Source organism: Antrostomus carolinensis, unplaced genomic scaffold, assembly GCF_000700745.2.
Source record: "Antrostomus carolinensis isolate BGI_N321 unplaced genomic scaffold, ASM70074v2 scaffold46072, whole genome shotgun sequence".
NCBI lineage: Eukaryota > Metazoa > Chordata > Aves > Caprimulgiformes > Caprimulgidae > Antrostomus > Antrostomus carolinensis.
Window position 1 is genome coordinate 5,865 of NW_010301775.1, and position 19,092 is coordinate 24,956.

At 40.0% G+C, this 19,092-nt stretch overlaps 1 protein-coding gene across 1 annotated transcript in view; it reads right to left on the reverse strand.

The window, feature by feature from the left end:
• Window positions 1-1,814: 1,814 nt before the first annotated feature.
• Window positions 1,815-19,092, reverse strand: part of CPZ (carboxypeptidase Z) — a 38,251-nt gene continuing 20,973 nt past the window's right edge. Inside the window, exons 7-11 of the mRNA XM_010163601.2 lie at window positions 12,814-12,972; window positions 8,683-8,818; window positions 7,468-7,607; window positions 4,170-4,269; window positions 1,815-2,377 (exon numbers count right to left, since the gene is read on the reverse strand). Coding sequence (XP_010161903.1) covers window positions 2,022-2,377; window positions 4,170-4,269; window positions 7,468-7,607; window positions 8,683-8,818; window positions 12,814-12,972 — 891 coding nt within the window. The 3' untranslated portion in view covers window positions 1,815-2,021. The remainder of the gene's footprint in view (window positions 2,378-4,169; window positions 4,270-7,467; window positions 7,608-8,682; window positions 8,819-12,813; window positions 12,973-19,092) is intronic.

Genomic DNA, 19,092 nt, shown 5'->3' on the forward strand with positions numbered 1-19,092 from the left:
CAGGCAATTATAGTATGACATATGTGCACATGGACTATAGGATTAATGCAATGTAGGCTTCTTTACTTAAGATGAGACAAAAAGTTTTTAGAAATCAAAGGGCAACCCAGATTTATAATCCAGCAGCTCCTGCAGTAAGTACATCAGCTTCAAACAATCACTCTGTTCACACACTGGTTTTTAGATGAGGAAATACAGTGAGTATAAAGAGTTCATTAACCGGTTAAAGTCAACAGGAAGCATGGGCCTATATGTTTTATCAAAGTTAAGTATATCATTTTGAATCACTCTAAAAAAACATTACATCTGATGTCTGACAGAGGATAACATCTTGCAAGACCATTATTCACTCTAGATTTACCTACCTATCTTGGAAATAAGTTTGTGATTTCTTTGGTGTCTACAAGTTTCGTTAACAAGTATGTTGACTCAAAACAGTGCATGACACTAACAGCCTTAGTGTAATATGTCACATTTTAACCTAAATTCCTCACAAATTATCTCATGCATTTTTCTACAACATAGGATGTGTGTATTTCCAGCAGTAAAAGTATTTTTCAGCATTTTTATGAAATAGATTTTAAAAACATTTCTTTAACAGATTAAAAATTGTTTAAGTTATATTAACATTTAAACATCATAAAAATTGGATATTCAGACTCCTTGGAACAGAGTTTATTTTCCAAGCATTTTTCTTGATTTGATGGCCCTATTTATGGTGCAAGAGATTTCAAAGGAGGAAGGCTCTAAAGATTTAACACTTTTAATACATATATCTTCAAAGGGTAACTTCTGAAAATTTACTTGGGAAAATATGTCATTATTGATACTGACCTCCCTATGAGCAGCCCATCCCGCTGAACATGTTACTAATTCAGATGCAGATTTATTTCCAAATTCCTGATTCATAATGATTTGCCTTTTCTGTTTGAAATCAATGCTAATATCACACAATGCATTTTTTTAAAAAATCATTGTAAACTATATTAGAAGAGTTGATGAACTGAATTTAATATGCTAAAATAATGTAAAAAGAGGAAAGAAAAGAGTTGTCTGAATGTTTCTGAAAGCTGTTTATTAGATTATAGTCATTAATGTGTTAATCTATATAATCATAAAATAATGGAATCATAGAATGGTTTGGGTTGGAAGGGACCTTAAAGATCATCTAGTTCCAACCCTCCTGCCATCAGCAGGGACACCTTCCACTAGACCAGGTTGCTCAAAGCCTCATCCAACCTGGCCTTGAACACTTCCAGGGAGGGAGCATCCACAACTTCCCTGGGCAACCTGTTCCAGTGTCTCACCACCCTCACAGGAAAGAATTTCTTCCCAATATCTACTATAAATCTAAATCTCTTTCAGTTTATAGTCATTACCCCTTGTTCTATCACTGCCTGCCCTTGTAAAAACTTGCCTGCCCTTGTACAGACTTCCTGTAGCTCCTTCAGGTACTGGAAGGCTACTCATGGCCCTCCTCCCCTCCTCCGGACTCACTCCAGTAGGTCCATGTCTTTCTTGTGTTGGGGGCTCCAGAACTGGACGCAGTACTCCAGGTGGCACCTTACGAGAGCGGAGTAGAGGGGGAGAACCACCTCCCTCAACCTGCTGGCCGCGCTTCTCTTGATACAGCCTAGGATACAGTTGGCCTTCTGGGCTGTGAGTGTACATTGCCAGCTCATGTTGAGCTTCTTTTCCTCCACTATCCCCAAGTCCTTCTCCTCAGGGCTGCTCTCAATCCAGTATATGTACAAAAATGCATTAAGTTATCAGGAATATTACCAAGAAAAAAAACTGCATAAAACCTGGCCTTTGAAAGGATGTGCACTATTGTTTTTAATATATAGAAATACTTGAACATACTTAGTTTTGTGTGAAGAGAAAACAAAAGAAGTAAGTGTGCTTGAATTAACATTGTATTTTCAAATTAAACAGATTTAAATATTGCCAAGAACAGTGAGGGTGCCTGAAGTTGGGTGGAAAGGCAGCAGAGCGAGGTGAGCAGAGCATTGTGACACGCTTCAGCGCTGCTTGAGCAGCCACAGAGGTTTATGCAGGTCTAGAGAGCTGAAGTAAGACCACCACCAGGGCTTCTCTCTGCCCGACGGTGACCCACCTCGAGCCTCAGGCTGCCCATGTTGGGCGTGAGGGTCAAAAAGTTCCAGTGGATCATATGGGTCATACATGTCTTCCATGGAGCGGCGGAGGAGCTTGTTGGGCCAAGTCTCAACAGGTCGCAATACAAAGTCAACTCGCCCAGCCCGTTTCATCTTGGCAGGGAGGGTGACCCTCTTCATCACTCGGCTGTATCCAGCTGCTTGGGCACTGATTACGTATGTCCCTGGAGGCAGGAGTCGCCAGTAGTCTCCATCAGCAGCTTAGGAAAGTTAAAGGCACAACAAAACTGAGCTTAGTTTACAGTCTTGCATCCTGTATAGTTACATACTCACATACACATCCATTCACAGAGAGCACAAGCATTTAGGCAACAGGCTTTGAAAGGGTCTCAGATTTTGATTCAGATTTTGAAAAAAGTTCAGATGCAAACTGAATGACAAAAAGAGATTCCACCTGTGAAAATCCAGCCTTTGGGAGCTAATGGAGTAAAATTCACTCACAAAACGTCAGTAAGTGTTGTGCCTGTATCACAAGGAAGGGAAGCTTTCCTTCATGCTGCTTTCCCAGGGGTACAAGGAATAAGTCTGAAGAAATCAAATGAATTTAAAACTATATGAAACCCAAGAACATGAAAGCAGAATCCAAGCTGCCATATATATATATATACACATATATATATATATCATGTCTAAGGAGCTAAGAAATCCCTGGTTTTATTATATAACATACAATTAACTTTGCAGACATTATAGTACATAAGACTATGGAGTCAGAGCTGCAGCTGGTATAAATTGCCATTAGTGTAAAACCGGTGTAAATTTCCTCCAGCTGAAGGTTAGAGCCTGCAGGCAAAAGCAGAGAGTTTTAAAACAGAATATTGATTCTTTATTTTCTATTTCCTTTATATTGAATGGTAAGTTTCTTAAGTCAGTTTATGTTGAATTAATGCTATTTTCTCACTGAATTTCTCAGTCTTTTTTAACGTTTAAATTAAAAGATATTTTAATCAAATGACATTCTTAACCCCACCTAACACAAAAACAAATACTCCTTTTTCCTTCAATGTAAACATATTTTTTATTTAATTCTTAATTCTTTAAAGGTCTACTGCCAATGGAAAGCCATTGTCTGGGAAGGAGTTTGAAAGAGACCCTAATTCATGCCAGAGTCTCCCACTAGCCTCAAGAATCTGCATCATCTCCACTATTGTATCCCCTCTAATGTTAGTTTTTTTGAAAGCTGGAAAGCATCCACTACATTATAAACCATTCTGGCTTTCTGAATTGATTCAACAACTGTCATTAGAGCAAAATGTTACCATTCACGTCTTCTGTTTTGCACTCCTATGGCTTACCCTGTTCTCACTGAAATCAATAATAAAATGAGAGCATTGATTTCAGTGAGAGCCTAAAAAGCTCAGAACTTTATGACTGTCAAAATTAACAGTTGCATATGCCCCAATGCATGTTTACCAGCTGGCAACAGATATAAAGTGAACATAATTCAGTGTTCTAGTTTTTTTGCATTTGAAAAAATTCTTGTCCAAAAATCACACATATTTATAATTTTCCAAAAAAAAGGGTTGCCTGCCCTTCAGTCACTGCAATTACTCCTGTTATTAAAGTCAGTCTAACGTCTACACCTCTTCCTCACAATATTTCAACTATCAGGCCTCCACACCTCCATATGCTGAGTTACAGGACAGACAGAGTTGTCTCTGCCCTGCAGCAGGACTATTGCTATATTCTTCCAAACATGAAACACAAAGGTGGATTTCTGAATCTCATTGAAGACACATTGGCTTTGATGGACAGCCGGTAGCTCCATGGACAGCTAGTAGCTCCAGGTGGAAGTTTTAATAGCAGAGACATGACAGACTCTACAGCCAGTTTGATGTGCTTTCTCTCTTGTTATTCTAAAAACAAGCCCACAACTGAATCTTCAGTTCTTCATTAAAGTGTCATTTCTACCAAATACAACAAGATTTTTGCAGGTTAAGCTCTCAGTATTTTCATCTGGCTCCAGAAAATAGCTCAAACTAAAAATATTACCTGTGGTGATATCATGCTGGATGCCCCTGACTGAAATACGAGCATTTTTTATTGGGTTGCCAAACTTATCAGACACAATTCCTTTTATCCCTCGATGAACCTGGCAAAGCAAAGCAAAGTTAAATGGGAGTCATTTATTACAGTACCACCTCCTCATCTTCTACAAGGAAAACCCTATAGAGAGGAAACAACTTTGAAGAGGTTCAACCCATTATAGAGGCTCTTGGGCGCTGATACCCCTTCAGATCACATCCTCTATTTTAGGAACTCCAAGGGGCCTGAGAGAAAGGGATAACTGAGCAAGAGCTTTTCTGGGCTAGGGATGTGGCTCTGCATTGAGTGTCCCTTCTCTGCATGGATCACTGGCACCTCATGATCTGATCATAGTATTTAAAGCCTGTTTTTGAATGTCTGTCCTAGACCCAGAACCACAAAGAAATGAAAAGTTAAGGCTTTAAAAAAACCCGCTCTGCTGCTCTATACACAATGAGAAAGCATCACTGCTGCTACAAGTGAAGTTAATTCAACATGAAGCAATGGCTCTTTAATCTATTCAAAGTGCAACACTAAAAGACGTGTGAAATAAATCAGACTCAAGAACAATTATTAACTTTCAGACAGTACCACTTATCAAACAACACACTGTCATTCTGGCAGTAGAATAAATTAATGCAAGTTTTATAAAGAAACCAGGTCTTTAGCATTAGCTGAAATATATACTTTTCATTTTCTTTCACTGCATCTAAAAGTGTCCCAAACTGCTTAGATTTAAAGAACCAAAACTGAACAAATGTCTTATTACTAACTTTAAGTAGAGCAGAAGCATAAGAATAAAATAAGATGGATACTTCTATATTAGTATTAGTTAATGTGCAATTTTAAACACAAAATTTGTTAATACTTCTCACACTGATGTACATTAATCATTATATAATATTTAATTAATTTATTAATTTATTAATATTCTTATTTAATATCAGTGGATAGGAATAGGTAAGGGAATTCTTTAGCTACTTGGGACTCATCGTCACTCTGCTGCCTACACTTCACTACATGTCAGAATGCCATGATAGCAGTGTGTATAATATCCTTTTTCCCTTCTCTACAAGTACAGAACACAGCTGCTTGAGCTGATGAGAAACGTGCTTGGTGACAAACTAAAGAGCAGTGCAAATTCTGTCATACAAGGAGGCGCACAAGCAGCTCACTATATTTGAAGTTCAATAAAACAAATCAAAACAAACCAGGAAAAAAATCCAAGTATTTAAACATCAAACCTCTTAAATTTCTTTTTTTTTCAGCCTTCAGAAATTAAAATATTTTCTATCGGAAACTCTATATGACCTTTTTAAATGAAAAGTAATTCCCTTTTGATTTTTCCCCTGAAGGGCTATGATCACCTTGAGCTGTTCTTTACTTCACTCCCCCTACTCTTCTTTCTTTTCTTCCCATTTTCCCCTCCCTATTATTGTTTGTCACAAAAAGAAGAATATAAAAAAGGACAAAGCAGCAAAACAATGGAAAAAAAAAAATTGCTTTTCTGTTGGAATATAGAGATGTTTAAAAATAATGATTAAAATATTTAACTTTGCAGTAATTCTTAATACAAAGCTGGAAAAATGTCTAGTCTAACGACAGCAGTTTTTTATTTAAGGTGAGGCTGTGTTGTCACTGCTCTTGTTAAATCACCATTCCATACTGAGTGGAGACATTCCCTGGAGGGTTTAGGAACAACTCAGTATGAGGACTTGAAAACTGTCCCTTAAGAACTATTATGATGAAGCACTGCAATTTGCTTTTCAGCATGGACTTGAGGATTTATCATATGGATAGTGGGTAAATCTGGTCAGAAGAGTCATCTCAGACCAAAATTTAATTTACGGTGTAGACATACTCAAAGTAGAATGACCTCATCCAACTTCAGTAATAATTTTGCAATTACAACATAATGGAATAAAAAAGACAAAATTGAAATTTCTTTAACAATGTTCATTTGTTTTGCTTTAGTAAACATACTATTTCTGGTTTTGCCTCAAGTCTGTGCCGCATGAGTTTGGGAGAGTGTTTTGATACCACTTCCGATGGGGAGAAGAGATCGGCGTTTATGAAATGAATTCTACTTCTGCGTGTTAAGCCAAGTAGATTTGTACACACACCAAACAGCCTGGTATTTCTCAGAATAAGAAAAATTTGAATTGGTTATGGCAGACTTAATCCTTATCAGGAGTAATTCAGTCACCCTTATCTACAAAGTTGTTTTGCTTACTGTCCTGCATTTACTCAAAAAGCTTTTCCGGCATAGACTTCTACAGTATCTCACACTATAAAAATCTTTACATCTTGAAGACTTCAACTGTAATATATATGGATTTAACCCAGCTCCATTTGGATTCACTAAAACTCATTTTCATCAGACAGCTGTAAAATGAAATGAGTTTGGTGGTCTGTACTGTAGACTTTATTGAATGATAATACTTACCACAAGTAGCAAGAGGTTGCTTAGAAAGGCCATAAAAACACTCCTAACAATTTTAAATTACTGCGTACTCTATCAAAATAAGGCATGACAGAAAGCTAATCTACTAATGGCTGAGAGAAAGATGAGCAACTTCTGTTTCTGTGTTCACTTACTTATTGTCAGTGAGGTATTTGTTTTGCTGAGCTTAAACATATCGTTAAAAAATATTTCTAAATGGCATGTTTTAATGCTCACAGGTATACAGTTGCTCCTGTAGAAGATCAGGCTTCAGGTATTTTTTATCTTAATCAAGAAATCAAGCTGAAAAGTGTGGAAATATACTTCTAGCAAGATACTTGGAACCTCTCAATTTCAGATGAATCTAAATCTCTTGCTGCTGTGAAGTAGGGATTGGGCCACAAACATGGAATAAGGAAAGGAAAAAGCTCCAAGAAGCATTCTGGAATGTAGATCTTGTTGGTTCTACTTTCTTCAAGAGAAAGGTTGATTCATATTTTTCTGAATATGTGGGTTTTCCCTAGAATTAAATTTTGGACAGTTGATTTAGAATGTTGCACAAAGTATTTACAGACAATTCCCCTTTTCACTGTTTTCAAGACCTTTACAGTAATCCGTCTCCATCATTCCTGCAAGACAGGCAAAATATTATTGTGTGTCCTGCTAGACAACCTGAGGCACTGGGGTCCCAGGTGGAGTGTGATGATTTAATTGGTGCCATCTCGTTGATAACTAAGCTGGGAAACAGTAAATAAATGAATATTGACCAAGAATGAAGAAGAAAAACTGTAAGCACAAAAGTCTGTAAAAGCAGAGCTGTACCATTTCCATGTAATTCAGAAGGGCATCTCTATTTTCATGCCAGATTGTAAACAATTCTTCCTCCAAAGGAAACTTTTCACATCCTACCTCCACAGTAACTTCAAAGCAATTTGTGTGAAGGTAATTAAAATCTGCCATACCTACAGGTTTAAAAAAAAAAAAAAAAAAAAAGAGATCATGAAGAAGGCATTTAACCCTTAACTAGAGCTTTGCTGTTGCAGTCAGCTGAGTGCAATTCCTGTGGGTGTGGATATACAAACTGCAAAGAGTGTGCTTGGCCAATATACAACAAGTATTCAACAAATTCAGAATTCTACAGCTTGTTTCATCTACAAAGTAACTAATGGCAATGACACTTCTTTCAGGCAAAAAAGTATAATTTTAAATTATTATTCACCTGACCAAGAAGTAGTGAGAGAGAGATAAGGATTGGTTAATCACAGTAACTGGATAATTAGCTGTATGAGAGGTGATCGCCCAGGGTCACCAGCAAAGATATGACCTTTTGTCATTCGTATGTTCAAAACCGTTTCTGTACAAAAGACATTGGATATAATTTTCAGAAGAATAAGCCAAAGATATATAAGCCTTACTCTCACTCATGCCCCAAAGCTCTCTAAATGCCTAGTTTCAACATAATTATTTTGGGATCCAGCTGAGTCCTACTTGCAAACACAACTGAAGCACTGCTGAAAATTTTAAGAACACTGATATTTCATCTATGCCAGTATTTCAGGAATGCTGAAGAAAACTAAATACTGTTATTGGGGAAATCAAATTAGCAATCCAAGCACAAATGAATGAGATGTTTGTCTCTGTTGTAGTTCTTCCTGAAAAAGACTTTGTTTAAACTGCACTTGCATAGTCTGCAGGATGGATCCAAATTCATGCTACTAAAGAACATGAGTACAGCATTAAGCATTTATTTCTACATTTCAGATTTTAAAACTAGAATGGTATTATATGCAATAATAAATTTGACCCTTGTATAACTTGTTAAGTTTTCTCAGTTCCTATCAGGGCTGAATACATTCCACTGAATATAAATGTTACCAACATACATTTTGCTACTTAAATCCCTTACAAGTTACTTTTTGCAGGGGTCTGACCTAAAGTAAACTGAAATTAATAAAATTATTTCTTTCAAACCCTTGTGTCTCATAAAGGTCATGTAGAGGTTTTACCTCACTTGATATGATGGTAAAGTGGTTTTACCTCCAGTGAAGCTGTACCACTCAGCACCATTTATAATACCTCCACGTTTTACAAAATTTCCACCACAACGAAGTTCAGATCGGTCCGAGATAACTGGATGTGCATCTGCGTAGGCTTTAGCCAGCATTTTGAACATCTGTAACAAAAGGTTTTGAAATACATTTGCTTTACAAACTGTAAACACTGTCATTGCTGCCATTGCTGCTAGTAACTATGGCTGTTGTGAGCCCAGACAATAAACAATCCTGTGTCCTCCAGGCTGATGGAGCGGGTGAGCCTCCATGCAAGGATATTCTGGAGAAAGTTTTCACTTGTCATCTTCTCCAAGGTCCTCCTCTGCAAATACATTTTCCCAGTGATAACATTAAATAACAGTAGATTTTGTGATACTTGGCTTCAACTTGTCACCTGGGGCAGGAGTAGAGGCCTTGTTGGGTCGTACTTCAAGTCCCCAGTTTTAAAGCTGAAATTAGTTCTCCCTGTTATGTTTTAGCTCTCGCTATTTTTACCTTGTCAAAAATACCTACATCAGCCTCAGACCAACCAGATCTTTGCACTGACTGCTACTGTTTAAAATAGACAGTGACAATTTGCTTTGCACTTATCACTCACACAGGACAACCTGCCAGTTTGATCTCAATGACAGTTGCTTCTTTGTGGGGCAGAAACCATTCCTAAAAAGTGAAGAAAAGGATGTGGTGATAAGGATGTCACCACTGATTTCCTAAGGGTGTTGATACTGATGAAGAGCAGAGGAGTCACCACCCAGAAACAAAAAGTGACAGGTACGTGTAGCGAAGATGGAAGAAACAGCAGTGATGTGCAGAAAACATTTCTTTAAATGAGGTTCCTTGAATTATTCTCAAATGTTTATTCTGAATTTATACAGAAATCCCCTCTCTCCTTTTTGTTTATTTGAACCTAATCTACAAAAGCTATAATTTCAGATTTCAACACTGAAATGACAGCAATTATCAGACGCTACTAGATCCTACTACTCAGCATCATGAGTTTCATTGCATATTGCTTAAGACAACATGTGCAAGAAGTAGTGGCTAGAATCCTATTTTTAGAAATGATCCTACAACCTTTTCCTTGATGTTGTCTTCAAGGATAAAGACAGAAATGACCAAGAACACAACTTTGATCTAATATTTACAAATTTTTCTAATAACCACAAAGCTGAGCCAATTATGGGATCAGGTAGGTGACTAAGGAAAGGTGGAAAGAGAGTGATATGAAAGTGTAAAGTCAACATACCAAAATAATTCCGATAACCAGACACTAAAAATCCTGACTTAATACAGAATGCTTTTGCATTTTCCTTGAGTTTCTATGTGTCTTAAGTGTTGCTCAGCCCAGACAACTATGTCTCCTTCAAAACTCTGCTGGAAAGAAATGGATGTTAATTACATATGTCAAGAACTTTAACTGCCAATAGTTTAGGGCCAGGCCAAATATCTTTAATTTCTACAGGAATTTGGGTTCCAGTTCTGAACCTTCTGTGGAAGATACTTGCTAGAAGTTTAGAAGGTGCCTACATGACTTAGAAGTACATTCCTCACCTTTCCCAAAGACATCTGGAGATGTTTCATTTCCAAGTCTTTTATACCAAGTCTTCTCTTATCTCACAACAAGAGGCATAAGGCTTTTGCCCAGTTCATTAGTGCAAGTGAATGAAGATGGGTGGTAGTGAGAAGAGAAGAGAAGGTGAGAAATAAAAAATTAAGTGAACTTGATTTAAAAAAAAAGAAGTTACAATGTGCTCAGATAGAAATACATTTAATATCACTTAGCAGCTAAGGTATAACTAATCACAGACTTCAAAAAAACTTAGACATTTAAGTGTAATAAAGTGGAACAAAAAGAGAAAAAAACACAGAGGAGTCCTTGTGACAGTGAAAGCATGATGCTACATTTTGTGAAACAGGATCAGTGCTGCTACCTCGGACGATGCTTTACTCCACTGACTGTCACAGGTTGGGTTTTTCAGGGGTAGGGAAGGGAGCATTTCCATTCACCAAAGGGAGTGAACTTGACTTGGTGTACACCTTTCTGCTTCGGTGAACACTGGCATCAATGCAGTTTCTTGTGTAACACAAGGCAATAAGAGCCTGCTAAAAACCCCCTTCTCTACAAAAAACAAAAAATGTGAAAGTTCTGGATGAGGTGAGCTGAACCAGATGCAAGAATGTGAGTGTAAGGACATAGTCTAGCTTTGAGACTCCTTGGTCCCAGCAGGTACCAGCCCAGGCTGTGATACAGGCTAAAGAGGATGGAAATCTGTAGTGTCTTGGATCCTTGTGCTACCACACACACACCATGAGGGACACAGGGAGGTGGCAGCACCCAGATGCATTTTCAAACAGGACTACCTGGTTTGAGTGTCCTTTGCAGAATTTGACTTTTTAATTTCTGGGCATTATCTGTACTGCAGCATTTCACCCTGGGCTGCAGCCAAGGGTACAAACTTGCCTCATTTCCCCTTGCACGGCAAGGTCAGGCCAGCAGTCAGAACAAGGGTTATGGCTAACGTTATGGCAGCTAAAACAAGCTGCTCTATTTCAGGCTGCAGGTTCTCCTGCAGCAGCAGCTGCAGCTGACATTACTTAAATGCAGGTCACTTCACAGGTACAGGTTTTACAACTTTCTGGGCAAAATTTAAAGTGATACTGGTAGTGTTGTTAAGATTCCTGAGCTGACTCACTTGAAAAAATGGTTTTAATTGCAGACAACCCCAGCCCATCCCTGTATGTTTTAAACTTCCAGGTTTGTAGCTATCTTCCCAGGCTTTGCAGCCACTGACTATGCAGCAGCCATCGGTGTGAGGTCTTGTGTCTTACGCTGTCACAAGCCTGGGGTGCCATTAGGATTTGCCCAGCTGTGCACTGTGTTGGGGTGGAGCACTTTGTCCATGTGACTGCATTGTTTCACCCAAAACTCGTGTGCTGTCCCTGACTGGAGACGATGGAGTGACTGCTGTCCTTCCATCCCATAGGTGATCTGCTTGATAAGGCATATATGGCCATACTCCTCCACCATCTATGTGTAAATCAGGATACCTCTAGCCCAGGCAATGGGATATAAGTGCACGGGTTTATGATTTCCCCTAGTCCTCACCAAGAACTTCTGTAGCTTTCATTACCACCCACCAGACATTTTTTACATGGGCTTTTTAGTGTGCAGTGTCTGCTCTATTTTACTGCTAAATCATCATCACAGACACACATAGTCAGAAGGTATTTTACAGTTCAGAAAAAATGGATTGATATAGAAAATGTTTAATAGCCATAAATATTTCAATATTTAATAGGTGCTGGTGAGAACTGTTACTTTAGAAGAAGTCAGCCCAGAGATATGCTCAAAGATAACGGATGTTTCAGGTCAAGGATCAGCTTCTGACTGTTTTCAGTTGCTGTTTGTTATATAACGAACCACTTTTTCTTGAGAGACCAAAGACATTTTTAACATACACTAGAAGGCTGAAAAACTAGCTGTTCTCCTAGTGGGCATGTCGGCAATGAATACTAGATTGAGGAAACCAAAGGGAAATAGGAAAGATGGGAAAAAATTTCACAGAAGATTTACGGTGGGTCCCAAACAGGGAACCTTCCAGGGACAGAGAGGGAAAAATCATTCCCATTCATCTAACCCAGAATAAATGTTACAAGGCTGCCACCATATGGCAGTCAGCCTTTTTTCTTTTCCTACAGATTTCAACAGAAAATAACAGTGCTGGTCAGGCTTGTTCCTTGTCTTCTGGAAATCAGTAGTAAAAATATCATAGCCTTCACCTTTTAAATAATAAAAGCCTGGCTTTTCCTAACCTGTGCTTTGCTAAATCATGTTTGGCCTCACAAAACGTGGGTAAATCTTTACAGATCAAGCTGATTGATCCTATATTTTAAAGCACATTAAATAAGTGCACAAATTCTATTGTATATATGTATATATACATGTATTATATATATAAAAATGTGTTTTATTATGTTTAATACATACACGCATACATAAACACACATGTATATAACCCAAATAAATTAAAGTTTGTTACTTGCTAAGATAAAAAGTTTCCATAGTTTCACACGTGGAAACTATACTGATGTGCTCACCCAGCAAAACCAGTATTACCTTCTCATCAGGTGTCGGGGAGAACATTTTTTCTTCCATAGGATGCCTGGAATAGTCGTAAGGATAGGTCACAACCAGCTCACCCCCATGGAGGCTGGCAGAGAGCACGAACGGGATAGATCTCAACCACTTCATGACTGCTTTTGTCTCAGGGGCCACCTGAAATCCAGGAGAGAAAAAACCTGTGAGTAGTTGTGCAGCTCTGAAGGGATTTGGTCCTGAGCAGGATGAAGCCCAGCAGAGAAGGGAGTGCCTCAGAGAGAAGAACCATGAGGCCCTTGGACTCTTCCATCCTAAAGGTAAATGGTGGAAGAGTGTCAGTTTGCTCCAGGGAACAGATGAGACACACTGTTCACTGTGTAAAAAATAATTAAAAAAAAAAAAAAAAAAAAAGAAAGAAAGAAAAAAGAGAATCTTTGACAGAAGGATAACTTGTTATGGAAGTGACATTTTCAGTTCAAAGTGATGACGGCATCATTTTAAACTTGAAAAAATTGTGTTGTATCACTGCTTGCAAACCAAACTCCTTATCTAATTTCATTTCTGAACCAGAAAGATTGACTTGGGTGGATAAACCGGAATACAGGGATCGGCTTGTAATTCTCAGCATTTGTTGGAAATACATTGTCTCATTTGCCATCCTTTGGCCCAGGTTCATCTGCAAACAAATGAAAACTAATGCATATAAAGCCCAGCAATGACTGCAGTTGAACTACTGCAGGTAAGTCACAGCATTTGTCGTTCCGACAGCCCCGGCTGAGCGGTGCCGATTCCTTCTGAGGGGTAACAGTGTCACCTGGTGGCTGGTCCCTGCAAGCCCAGACACACGCCAGTGACCTGGGAGGAGGTGATGCTCCTTCCCTCGTAGCTTGGGGAAGTACCAGTGAGAAACCGGATGAAGGCAGAGGTTGCTAAACCAGACTCTGCTTTGCACAAATGCAGATATGCAGGTTTTTTTTAAAAAATGAGCAAGATCTGTTATGACAGACTTAGCCCAGCACCTATATAAGGCTGATAACAATACATATCACCCTTTGCTTTGTTTCTATCAGCTGTTAGAAAATCATCCAGCCGGGATCCCAGAGTGGCTAACAACTAGTAACAGTGAATCAAGTCAGTAATATCCAGGAAAAAAAAACAACAACAAACACCCCCCCCAACCAAAACAACAACAAAAAAACAAACCACAAAGCAAGCAAACAAACAAAGCAAGCAAGCAACCAAAACCCCTAAAGATCTATAAAATAGGGTTGCAATAATAGTAATTCCTGTTCTTTGGATCAGTGCCTATTCTGCTATTGGTAAATCACACCTTGAGGATATGGTGGGTAGCACAAACTTAGGTCCAGAGCAGAGAAAAACACCATGAAGCAAAGGTGCACCATGGATGTAGCTCCCAGCTATGACGTAGAAAGCAAAAGGTCTCAGGAAAAAGCTGTGTCTAAATATAGTTTTAGCTGGAATGATTTAAGAAGACATCACCCTGCCCATTCCTGACCTAGGCAGGAGGCTACCTCCCTTCAGATGCCATAGTTATTAACTGAGTCCTCCTAGTTTTCAGGTTTCCTTAAAATACCATTCTGTAGTCACTGAGCTGAACTAGCACCTCCAGCCACTGCAGCTGTGTTATTGGAAAAAGCTGTACCTTGTGTTTGGGAAGTAACAGGAATCTGAGGGATTCCTGTTGCTGTAAGGTGAATCATTAAACCAGTAGTCTGTGGTTAGCATATGGACACAAGTCAGATAGCATCACTTGTCCACTCAGGAGAAACAGGCCAGGTCCACTCTATCTATTTAACTTACTGGTAGCCTCTGAATCTCTGTGTCGCAACTCTTTTAACCTTGGTATTATAGAGAGGCAACTTAAATGTAAGATGAGATGTAACAGGCAAAGTGTGACCAACTCAGGAACACAGAGAATGCACTTTGCACACCAGAGACCCAGGCAAGGTTTTTTGTGTAATTGGGAAGATTAGACACAGAGTTTCCAGGAAGGGCATGACTTGAAAAATGTTTTTAAAAAGGCAGATAAAGGGCACTCTGAAAGAAAAGGAGAAATGCTCTGCACTTTTTGTGGTCTTACACACCCACTCACACAGCATAGAGGTGGGAGAAGAAAACAGCCCACCAGGCTGTGTGACAAGGAACCTGGCAATGTTTGAAGAATGCCTATCCACAGTGGTCAAAGTATTTGTTTTTCTATTTTTTGTACAGTGTCCTGGGATGGTCTGATAAGGATCTTTAACCCAAGGGAATTTGGGACTGAATCAACCACTCTCAGCTGAACCCTGAAGTGCTTTGTTCATCCTTTGAGCCCATCTCTTCCAAAGAGCAGAACACTCTAAGAGGCTGTGAGTGGCACTGCCTGCCCCATGGATCCCTGCTTGGGGGGGTCATGGGGTGGCTGAGGAGCTGGCACCAAGCCTGGGGGGTCACGGGGTGGCTGAGGAGCTGGCACCAAGCCTGCATCCCCCAAGCCCCACAGCACCAGCACTGCCCAGGAAGATGCTGCTCCAAAATCTCAGCAGCTCCCTGCCCTGCCTGCAGCTGCCCGAGCTCCCACTGCCTGGCCAGGGAGGACCTGCCTGACACCAGAATCAGCCCTGCTTTCAAACAGCAGTCTCAGGCCTCCATAAGATTTTTAAGTTGCTTCTGCAATTCAGTGGGCAAGGGTGCAATGCAGTTTTATTCAGAGAGCTCCTAAATTCAGTCCTTCCCCCTGATTAGCCAACTTGTTCATTAGATACCTGCATAAGCCATGAGATGCTGTGTCACAGAGCCAATGTCTTATTGAAGCGAATGTTGTGGAAAATCAGGAGTTTTCAGTGTCACTATTTTTATCCTAATAGCATTTCAGTGACTTCACGTACGGTGATTAAGGCTTTGAAATGTGCACATCCTGGTTCAGCTCCACCGGATGATATCAGATGCTATCTGTGTCACTCTGGCCTTTGATTATTCATAGACTTTTCCTTTAATGTGGGTTTTGATTTTTTTTTTTTTTTTTTCAACAAGGCATTTGCCTTTTAGTCAGAGGAGATAAATTTTAAAGTATCCATTTCACAAGAACAATTTGGGGCACAATTAGAAAACAGCTAAATTAAGTACAAGGAATGGCCACTACTCTTTTTAAACCTGAATCTCATTTCTGTCGATCATACTGCAATTAGTCACTGTCTCCATGGCTTTCAAAGATTTCTTTTTTCCCTTTTAGAAGCAACCAGACTCATTTTCCTAAAGACTATGCCAGCCTCCACTCAAATTCTCTTTGAATTGAGCCAATTTAACTGACTTAATTTCAGACAAAGCCTGAAGTCTCTCAGTCTGAGCCCTCAGACCACTTATTACAATAATTCATAATGGTGGGGAGCAAAACACACCATACAGCAAGGGTTACGGGGAGGCAGGAGCTCTCCTGAGTTTATGGGATTGGCTAGGATCTTGTTTTCCATTTTCTGATCTTTAGACAATTCCTTGCAATACTCAGATAATTACTTTAATAAGGCAGGTAATAAACGCTATTAAGTAAATGAAAGCTGAGAGGCTAGTGTTGAAACATCCAATCTAATGCTCTGCAAGCACAAAGCTGACTAGTGTAAGAGCCACAGGTTCATCTGCCTGACGAAATTGAAGCTCATTATGGGAGAGCTGATTTGGCTGTCCTGTGATACCACCAGCGGAGGAGAGGGACTCCAGGCTGTGAGAATGCTTACTGCCAGGTTTCTGAACCATGTGAAACTTCAGTCGTCAAGGAGATTTTGTGGTGCCATCCAGATCATACGCATTTGCACTAGATGATCATAATGGTCTTTTCCAACCAAAATATTCTATGACTCTATGAAATTGGTTCCCTCGTTTGTTCTGCAAAGCACATAGATTTGGAGATGCTTTGGGTGTTGTTTAGGTCAGGACCCACTCTGGGGTCAGGAGAGCATTTAGAGGTTCCCTGAGGTGTGGCGCTGTGAGAAATTTTTCATTGGACCACCACTTTATTTTGATTTCTTCTTCAAAAACAAGAAAAGGTTTGCCGGAGAAGGGATGTATTTATACCCCAGGTGTCTGCACCCACTGAAGCAGAGCTCAGAGGGTGGTTGTGTACCAAGGCTTCCTGGTCCCTTGCCTGTGGTGACAGACAACCTGGTGGGACTGGCACACTGTATCTAGGACAGAACTGGCCACAGCAATGGGGCGACTGTGGGAGAAACGTTAGACTGTCTCCACCCACTCTTCTATACAGCATCTAAGAATGCTAAACGCATAGTTGTAATAATTACTTCTGCAAGTGGCTGCCTATCACTGACCATCCCAAAGACTATCAGAAGGACCAGGGCAGAAGCAGGACTTGGAGAAGGGAGCAGGGTTAGAGCCAGAAAATTCAGAGTTATGGGGTCTCTGGGCTGCACAGTGTGGGACAAGCTCACAGCCTGCACCGGCTACTGGCACAAAGAGGGGCCAAAGTCATGTTTGTTCTTCCTCAGTGGTGTTGGACCTTCAACTCTGCACCTCTGGGCGCAGAGAGAGAATGATATCTCCATCCATTCCTTCATACCCCAAAGTCTGCTGCATGACTATGTCCAGACCGAAAGGGCAAAAGCAGTTTTCCTGGATATCTCCATGGAAAACCAAAGGCATTTTAAATGACTTTTTAGGCATGTCATACTCTCCTGTAGTTCCGGGGATGATACAGCTCATGAAAGAGCTCCCAGGGGACTGACACCCTCGATACTGATTCTGAAAAGAGCCATGCAAAAAAAGGACTCTGTCTGGCAAGTGAGATGTTACAGACACAATTTCACTCATCAGCTATATCATTATGGACAGGCTGGTGGCAGTGCTTTGTGGCTGAGCTACACAACCTTGGCAAGAACTGAAGTCAGTGGTTGTGAGTTCATGTTCTGAAGACGGTGGACAAATCTTTGTAAGCATCTGCCCCAAGAAAGAACATACGTTGATGCAGGTCAAGCTTGTTAGATAGCAGACTTGCAGTTGCATGGAGTAGCCAGCCTTGACAAGGTTGAAAGCAAGACAACGCTTGCTCTCAGATCAGGAATCCAGTGAGAAGCTGTGTCCAAGAGAGATGGGCCCTGCAAGAGGGACTGAAATAGCACAGTGACTCCCAGGAAGCTAGAAACATACAGGTATGTTTGTAGTGACTGTTGGTTTACTATATCTTTTTGATTTAGCACATTATTCTGAATAAACATTACTTTATGTTACAAAAGCTGGGAGTTCTTGACTAATTGAATAATCTTGGATTGCCCTATGGGAACAGGATGACAGATACTGAACTGAAGTGAGCTGTGTTCAGAGAATTGCTGAGAAACACAGGCATCTCCAGCTGAAGTTCTGGCTTTGGAGGATGAGGAAGAGGGTTCCATAAAAAGAGGTGGCTCCAAGCCTCAGTCCTACATGGAAAAGCAAACCCACTGGGAGACCAGGTAAGACTGGAGTGCAGCCAACTCAGAGCTCACATCTGGAGTGCTCAGATCCCCTCTGCAAACAATGTTTTACATCAGCTATCTGCAAGGCTGGACCTAACCCTGCTTCCCAGATTCTTCAAATTCATTAATACACCATTCTTTTCTTGAAGAAAACTCAGTTTGATACCTACACATGGTTCTTAGGTGTACAGCCATGAAAACCACTATGCACAAATGGGGTGAACCAAAACTATTCTCTCTCTAGACTTTTCTCCTAAAATCCCCTTCTTTTTCAGCTGTTTTAATTTGACCTCAGGCTCTGCTCCACCTGCTCTCAACTCTTCTTTCCCATTTGAGGCTCTACACTCTACTTGCATTTCCACCTTACAGTTAGCTCTCATTATTCAGTTAAAAGTTGGAAACTATTAAGCCTGTGACCTTATACTGATGTAGAAATCTAATGACATGAGCTGGGATCTCTATGATAACATGCATAAAATGGAATAAAATTCTTTAGCTTAGTCATGTTTAAAATCTGTGATCTAAGACAATGTGCCTTACTGAGCTTTCCAGAGCCTTCCATCTTCATATGCACATTATCCTGAGAAAGTGAGATGCTTTTATCCAGATTTCACAACTGTGAAACTGGCTACCAAAACATCAGGGCAGCATCAGAGATACCCTTGGGATTTAGACATGGTCTCATATGAGATCAGCTGCAGCAGAGTAGAAAACTAAGTATGGTCTCTCAAACTTTCTTCTAATACACCAGCTGCTGAAATAATCCTGTTCCCCACCTATCTGAGGCTTTGTGCTAGCAACAAAAATCAAACTAGAATAAAATAAGTTTAAAAGCAGA